Source organism: Heloderma suspectum, chromosome 17 (genome assembly GCF_057233095.1).
Source record: "Heloderma suspectum isolate Gila_16-S chromosome 17, 16-S_ref, whole genome shotgun sequence".
Lineage (NCBI taxonomy): Eukaryota > Metazoa > Chordata > Lepidosauria > Squamata > Helodermatidae > Heloderma > Heloderma suspectum.
The window spans coordinates 17,483,511-17,491,969 of NC_139474.1; the positions used below are offsets into that span (position 1 = coordinate 17,483,511).

General features: G+C 50.1%; 1 protein-coding gene across 1 annotated transcript; it reads left to right on the forward strand.

Moving 5' to 3' along the window:
* The first annotated feature begins 3,974 nt into the window (after positions 1 to 3,974).
* On the forward strand, positions 3,975 to 7,959 carry LINGO4 (leucine rich repeat and Ig domain containing 4). Its single transcript, XM_084824733.1, has 2 exons — positions 3,975 to 4,037; positions 5,857 to 7,959. Exon 2 carries the CDS (start codon positions 5,869 to 5,871, stop codon positions 7,672 to 7,674), a length of 1,806 nt encoding a protein of 601 aa, XP_084680859.1. The 5' UTR covers positions 3,975 to 4,037; positions 5,857 to 5,868; the 3' UTR covers positions 7,675 to 7,959.
* The last annotated feature ends 500 nt before the right edge of the window (positions 7,960 to 8,459 follow it).

Here is an 8,459-nt window from a genome sequence, read left to right on the forward strand (position 1 = left end):
CCTTAGAGATTTATCATCGCCTCAGCTTTTGTGGACTAGAAGCCTTCTGGTTCATGGAAGCTTATGCTCTGATAATTCAGCCCTTAAGGGCGCAATCTTAGGCATGTTTGGACAAACAAGGACCTACAGCTCCCAGCATTCCCCAGCCAGCCATGCTGGGAATTGTAGGACTGTTTACTGTCTAAACATGCATAGGATTGCACCCTACATCTCTTACGCTGTTTATATCATCTTGGCAACCCTTCATTCTGGAGGGAGGGGCAGTATTGCGAACCACTTAAGCATCCTGGGCCTTTTCCTGCAGCATTGACATCTGGACCTAGACTCTCTCTCCCATTCCAAATCGCTGTGTCCTGTTCCAACCTCACCTCCACCTCCCTGAGCATCTCTGCTCCTTGCCGTTTGCTTCTAAATCACTCTTTCCCTTTCATGCCTCTATTTTTTTAATGTATCTTCTGGAGCTGCGCCAAGGGGACACTTAGAAGAAATTATGCCTGGTTGAGGGAGCCACATCGGGGCTAGACGGGGACGTGATGATCACAAAGAAGTCAATGGACCGATCTGCATAACAGACTTCCTCTGGTTTAACTGCATGACGGGGGATTCTGGGAGCTGTGATTCTTTCCCGGAGGACAGAGAATTCTCAGCTAGGGGATAATTTGTTTGTTTGCTATATATCATGCCTTTCCTTCAAGGATCCCAAGATGGCATAGTTGATCCTCCTCCTCTCCATTTTATCCTCACAACAACCCTGTGAGATAGGTTGGGCTGAGTCAGTGACTGGCCCAAAGTCACCCAGTCAGCTTCATGGCCTAGTGGGGACTAGAACCCGGGTCTCCCGAGTCCCAATCCAACACTCAAACCACTACACCACACTGGCTCTCGGATACTTCTGAAATTCTCCTAATCTTAATTTCTTCCCAGATTTTAGTGTTCTGAATTACCTGGCTTTGCTTCCAAAGTAGAATAGATATCTCAAGAATTCTCTGTTAGGCTTTTTCTGGGTCATATACATATACATACATACATACATACTGCACACTCATAGTTTGACATTGCTTCCAGTTCTTTCCTCCGTTCTTTTCCTCATGCATATCCCACCCCTGGTTCTACATAACCATGAAGCACACTGATAAAACATGCCCTCCTCCCAAAAAAGACCAATCTAGAAACACAGTCCTACAAGGAATAGTTGAAAGAGCTAGGTATATTTAGCCTGGAGAAGTTTAAGGGAAGACATGACTGTACTGCCCCTGCAGTAGGCTTCGAACTCTTGATTTAGAGGTGCCAAGATAGTGATAAATCAGATCCAGGTTTACTTACAAGGAGATAGTTTACTGAGTACAATCAGCACACAGGCGTACCCAATGGTTGGATCAGACAGCTTCTCTGAACTCAGAGCCATGGGGTACAATGGGTCTTATACCATACATGTAAGCAGTGAGGCAGCATGACACTAGCAAGTGCCAACTAGTGCTCATTCCCAGCATAAGGTAGCAGTGCTTCATTCTCAGCACAGCCACCTGCAGCTTGGCATAAATATAGCTTCACTTCCCAGGTTCATCCTGATAAGCTGGAGGCTGCCCTATCGCTCTTTGACTCATCCTAGTAAATCAAGACGCCTGTAAGGGAAAACAGCAGCCTTCTGAACCAAAGTCAGAGAGTATTATGGGGCATCTAAGCCCCTCTAAAACTACTAATAGCTTGGTTCAGGCCCAAGACCTTACAATGATAGAGGCCTCTGACCAACTGAAAGTGAAGCAGACTTGTTCTCTGTTGCTCCAAGGAGCAGGAGCAATGGGTGGAAATAGCAGATTTCAGCAAAACATTAGGGAAACTTCCTGATGGCAAGAGCTGTTTGGCTTGGAACAGTCTGCCTCAGGAGGTAGTGGGGTCTCCTTTTCTTGGAGGTATTAACCAGAGGCTGGATGACCACCTCTCAAGGATGCTGCAGTTGCAAGATGCCTGAACTGAGCAGAAGGGCTGGACTAGATGACCTTAGAGGTCCTCTACAATTGAATGATTCTGTGTTACCCTTTCTTGGCTTCTTTGACACAAACCATCAACTGACAACCCACACAGCTAACCCCATCCTTCAAGTTGCACATCAGAGTGAAAACGTTGTTCTTCCCAAGGAGTTTTAAACCATTTAAAAATATATTATTATTATTATTATTATTATTATTATTATTATTATTATTTCTCTTTCCACAGTACCTAAGCATCAGTCTTGCAGATCAGAAAACTGAAGTATCAGAGTCTCTGGGCACTTGGACCAACTCTGCACAACCCCACCCATTCCTGCTACGGTCATGATCAAAGGTCAGCATATTGCCTTTTGGAAAAAGAATGGTGAATTACCCACTCCTACCCTTGTGAAAAACATTTTGCTGCTCAGATAACTGGGTCAAAGAGAGGCTGATTCAGTCATAGTTCGTTGTTGTTTTAAATGAGGTGTATTTTTCAATTTCTCCAACTTAATTACAAATTGTCTGAAGGAATATATACACACGCACACACACTGTGATCTGTAATTATCAGTGTAATGATCATGTCATATTATGATCTGTAAAGTAGTGATCTTTCTCATGGGGGTCTTACACACCTGATACCTGGTGTGATACCTTCCCCCAGCACTTTCCTTAAGATGCTGAGACCCCACCCTAGCAATATGTGAAATGGTAGTACAGAGTGTGTCTGACCATGTGCAAAGAGCCTTTCCCTTGCTGCAGAGTTACACATCCACATTAGGAAGTAAGGCAGATTCTTATAGCTGTGGGAGGCACAGCCTCTGAGGCCATTCGTGCCCATGTACCTTTTCCTTACCAATTATTCGTATCCACAACAGCCTGAATTAGCAGAGCCTTTTCTTCCTCTGTTCCAGATCCAGAGAAGGATAATTGGGAAGCTCTCCTGCAAGTGGTAGAAGGGGAAAGAAAATGGTGACCATTGGGTATCACACTGCTTCAGGTCAGTTTGGTTCTGAAACACGCACATAGATTTCCTGTGCATCCCTTCTCTGAGCCGTTACTTAGCACTGAGCCATTTTTACAGGTGCATGTCAGTAAAACGCCACTCAGGAAAGATTCCCAGTGCGATCATATGTACGATCTCACCGCTATTGCTTTTGGGTAGCGTTTTGTCAAAGAGGAGGGAAGGCACGAAAAGTGGCCGCAAAAATGATGCGTGCTGTGCTTCCACAGTTAATTCCAGAAATTCTCTTCCGATCGCATTACTGCAATGTATCACAGGGGTGGGGGCCTTTGAAGATTGTTCGGAACCTTCTGCTGGGCGGCAACAAGAGTTCTAACTGGGAACCAATGCTGGCAACATGTTACACCAGCCCTTTCTCGCCTCCACTGGCTTCAGATTTGTTACCGAGCCCAATTCAAAGAGCAGGTTTTGAACAATCTAGGTCTGCGTGGCTTGGGAGCTCTGTACCTAAAGGTCTCTTCCCATCCCTTGAGACAGGGGCGTTGAACGTTTTTCACCCTGAATTTCAGCCTCCGGAATTCAATTTCAGAGAAGCTCTCTGGGGCCGCATTCCAATAGTGGGCGGGTCCAGAGGCAAATGGCGCAGGCCAAAAATATCCAAAAAATACAAGCACATTTGGGCTGAAAGCTCTTAGCACCAGCAACGAAGACTTTTAGAAGGGGGGGCGGGATTGTGGGAACAATCTGGGGTCAAGGGAAAGTGGGTGTGGCCAGGAGAACTCTGGAGGGGCAGATTTGCATTTTGCTTTTGGTTATTGAAAGGGTTGGAGGCTTCACGACTGTGAACCGGGTCTGGATTAGGCCTCCGGGTTCCCTCCGAAAGGGCTAAAGGAGCTAAATGCCACCTTCAATGAGTCTCTAATTACATGAATGATGATTCACCACCAGTTAGTTGCCACCTGATGTAAGGTGCGTGTTTTTTTCCCCTCCCAAGGAAAGGGTGTAAAGCAAAGTTGCATAAGCAGGAATCAGGTGACTTCAGATGGCTTGACTTGAGCAAAAGGTTGGGCTCGTCTGAGGATAGTTTTCCGGCTCTGTGTTGGGTAAGTCTCCTGGCATTTTCCCCTCCAATGTAGCTTTTTTACGAAGGGCTAGCAAAGAGCTCATTGCCATGAGGACCAGAGGAGGGTGGAAAGCCAAGCCTCTGCCCACCAGCTTACGGCAGCAATCTTGCAGCTGCGTGAACACTGGTAGAGAGTGGAGGCCATTGCTACCGCATCCCGATGGCTCCAGCGGCAATCGGGATCCAGAGCAGACGAGGGTCTCCTTTCCGAAGTGAGTGGAGCTGGGCGAGCCTCAAAACCCATCCAGTCCTTCTGGATCAGGCTTGACGGTCTCTCTAGCCCAGGATTCTGCTTCCAACTGTGGCGGGCCAGGTTGGCCAAATGGGAAGCCAGCAAGTTTGAAGAACAGCTCTCCTCTGTGGTTTGCCCCTCAGCAACTGGTCCACGGCGGTAGACTGCCATGGAACATGGAGGCTCCTTTTAGACAGATCAGGTTGTGTTGGTAAACAATGTATTGATTTGATTTGTACCTCACCTTTCTACCAAGACAAATGGCACCGAAGGCCACGTTAGCACTACGGGCCATTAAACAGGTCAAATTTAGGGGTGGGCAACTCATGGCCGGCAGACCCCATGTGGCCTCTGGCACATCCCCTGTCAGCCCTGATGCACCACTGAATTCGGGGGGGGGGGTGTTAAATAGCTATGGAGTGCGAAAAGAGTCAAATTTAGCTTGAAAACAAGTTAAATTTGACCTGTTTAATGGTCCGTAGTGCTAACGTGGCCTTCGGTGCCATTTTTCTTGGTAGAAAGGTAAGGTACAAATCAAATCAATAAACAGTTTACCAAAACAACCTGATTTGTTTCGAGTGTGCAGTGACCTCTCCGCCACCTCCACAAATCTGGTGAAACCCTTTTAACGGCTGCAGGGTTAATAATTTATTTTAATTTGTGGGGGAGGGGGTCTTGTGGAAACCACCATGCAATTCCCTGCATGTTTACTCAGCGGTAAGTCCCGCTGAGTTCGTTGGGACTTACTCCCAAGGAAAGCTGCTTCGGGTGCAATCCTATGCATGTTTAGGGAGAAAAAAATCTGGGGGGAAAAGTTCCCCACGCTGGCTGGGGAACGCTGGGAGTTGTAGGACTTTTTCCTCCCTAAACGTGCGTAGGATTGCGCTCCTAGTAGCTGCAGCCCTACCCTTACCCAGCGTCTGCGGGGAAAGACCGTCTGAGGTGCTGCTGGCTTTCCAATCCAGCCTTTCTAAACCCACCCGATCTGCTGAAGATTGAGATTTTGCTGTAAATCATATCCACACACCACCAAAATCTCTCTCTCTCTCTCTCTCTCTCTCTCTCACACACACACACACCTCAAGCGGCCTTCTAGAGGTGCCAAAAGGTCCCATTTAGCTTCAAAACAAGCTCAGTTTGACCCATTTAATGTTCTGTAGCACTAACACGCCCATTTGTGTCAAAGGTGAGTCACGGTGGCCGTTTCAGCTAAATGGAAGCTCCATCTTCATGAGCGGCCTCCCCCTATTACAAACAAGATGGTGGCAGGCCTCCCAAATCCACCAGCATTCCGCAGAGGGGAATTTCTTCCCCAGATTTTCAGATTTTCCTCATCTGCAGATGACCTAGGGCAGGGTTTGGGCAACTGGTTGCCCTCCAGATGTTTGGGCCTCCAACACCCATCAGCCCTAGCCAGGATAGGCAACAGGGAGGGATGCTGGGAGATGTAGGCCAAAACATCTGTTGGGCCACAAGTGGTCCACCCCCAGAGAGGTGTTTCTCTTTGCTCTTTTTAATTCCCTGCTTCTAACCGCAAAGCTCTCCTGTTGGTTGTTGTCATTTTCAGAACACAAGCAAGATGGCGGCCAGAAGCTTGCTGGGGTCTCCCTTCTTCTGGTCGAGTTGGTGGCCCCTCCTGCTCCTTCTCCTGGCAGCCCTCTTGATGGGTTCCGGATGGAGCTGCCCTTCAAGGTGCCGCTGCATGGCCCAGGATAAGATGGTCTTCTGCAACAGCCGCAACCTCTCGAGTGTGCCAGGCCGGATCCCGCCAGATTCCGAGTTCCTGGACCTTAGCCGGAACTCTCTCCGCACCCTACGCCAGGGCATGTTCACCCGCCTCGAGGCCTTGAAGGAGCTGGACCTGAGCCATAACCTCATCTCCAACATTGAACACGGGGCCTTCAACAGGCTGCAGAAGCTGATGACCCTCCGGCTGAAAGGCAACAGACTGAAGATGGTGCCGGACGGCATCTTCACGGAGCTGCCCAGCCTCTCCGTTCTGGACATCAGCGCGAACCAGATCCTCCTCTTCCTCGACCACTCCTTCAAGGACCTCTCCAATCTCCGGAGGCTGGAGACGGGGGACAACCACCTGGTCTTCATTTCGGGCCAAGCCTTTGGCGGCCTCCAGCGCCTCCAGCAGCTGACACTGGAGAAGTGCAACTTGACCAGCATCCCAACAGAAGCCCTCTCCCACCTCCACCAACTCGTGGAACTCCGGCTCAAGGTCCTGAACGTCAGCGTCATTCCCAACCACTCCTTCAGGAAACTCCGCCACCTGAAGGTTCTGGAGATCCACCGGTGGCCCTTCCTGATGACGCTGGAGCCGCACAGCCTCTCCGGCTTGAACCTCACTTCCTTGTCCGTCACCAAATGCAGTCTGCGCGACATTCCTTATAAAGCCATCAAGCACTTGGCTCATCTCCGTGTCCTTGACCTCTCTTACAACCCGATATCCATGATCCGGGGCAGGAAGCTGGTTGAGCTCTCGCGCCTCCGGGAGTTTCACCTCACAGGCGGCCGGCTGGCCATGATCCAGGCTGAAGCATTTCATGGCCTTGTCCACTTCCGTCTCCTCAACGTCACGGGCAATGACTTGCGGACTCTTGAGGAAGGCGCCTTCCACTCCGTGGGGAATCTTGAAGTCCTCCGGCTGGACAGAAACCCCTTGGCTTGCGACTGCCGCCTCCTGTGGATCATCCGGAGGAGGAGGAGATTGAATTTTGAGGCCCAGCAGCCAATCTGTGCTACCAACTCGACAAGAGAAGGGAAAGTTTTCCATAAATTCTCAGATGTCCCACCGGGTCACTTCACCTGCAGGAAGCCGACGATTGAGGACAAGACTCGGCAGAGCGTGAGCGTCGATGAAGGCAGCCAGGCAAATTTGACTTGCCAAAGCGACGGGGACCCTCCGCCCTCAGTTTCCTGGGTGTCGCCTCAAAACCTCACCTTGGACGCCAGACGCAAGGGTCGGGTCATCGTCCTTCCCAACGGCATGCTGAAGATCCAGTATGCCTTGCCTGAGGACAGCGGGCTGTACCGCTGTGTGGTGCGCAATGTCGCAGGCAATGACACCATGGTGGCTGAGCTCCACGTCTCCGAGGCGCTTTTCAATGACTCCTTCCTCAGGGACAGCCTGGGCTTTCTCAACGAGACGCGGCTGTCCCGCCCTTTCCTGGTGGATGTCAGCACCTTGGTGGGGGTCCTGGCCCTCGGGGTCCTGCCCTTCCTGTGCTCCGTGGCCGTTTGCTTCATCTTCATCTCCCTCTGGAGCAAAGGCCGAGGGAACATCAAGCACCACGTGATCGACTCGGTCCCCCGCGTCTCCAGCGGCTACAAAGCCATCTCTAGCCAACGCAGGACAGCAGCTGCAAAGCCCAGATGAGCTTCGAAACCAGCTTCCAATTGGGGGATGGAGCAGGCTGTTTTGTCCTCCTCAGATGCCAGCGCCTACAGGCTGCGGGAAGTCGTCCATTTCCACTGCATTTCTTAGAGGGCATGTGAGTTCTCCGAAGGAAAGCGCAGATTTTCTATCCCACCTGGAGAGTTTCAAACCAGGATGGAGGCTCCCCTCTGGAAGATGACCTTTTAACATCAAGGTGGTCCAGAGTAAACATCTCTCAGTTCTAAAAGAAATAAAGAAAAAGAATAATTATCCTTTTTTATTATTAAAAACAACAACGAGAAGAAGCTGCTCTTTTTATTGTAATGAAGTTACACAATGGATGGAGCTCCTGTCTGCGTCGTCATCAAATGTGGCAGTCACACGTGGCCTGTTTGTCCACTGGATGCCATCCCAAAGCTCACGCTCGAGGGCAACAACAGTGTCCTTGGACAACTGCCAGAGTATTCGGGCTGATCCCACTTCACCACCTGTCCTGGACGGCTGGGTCTCAGAGTGGCCAGCTTCATTTCCCATAATGCTCTGGTGGCTCTGATGTCAATGTGATGCTGAATCCACTCTCGGTTTCAGTCAGAACCAGTCAGAACTCTAAAGGAGTTATCCAAGGTGCTGAACCTATTTTAAGGATAGGGATCAGCACCTTGGATAGCTCCTTTTGAGTTCTGAGTGGTTCTGACTGAAACCCAGAGTGGATTCACCATCCCTCCGAGGGGCGCCTGGAGTTGATCGGAGCACCGCTGTTGCCATGGCCTCTGCCTGGGGGCAGG

What these genes read in the sequence shown, in the direction of transcription:
- LINGO4 (XM_084824733.1), top strand. Translation starts at nt 5,869, where the DNA reads ATGGCGGCCAGAAGCTTGCTGGGGTCTCCCTTCTTCTGGTCGAGTTGG.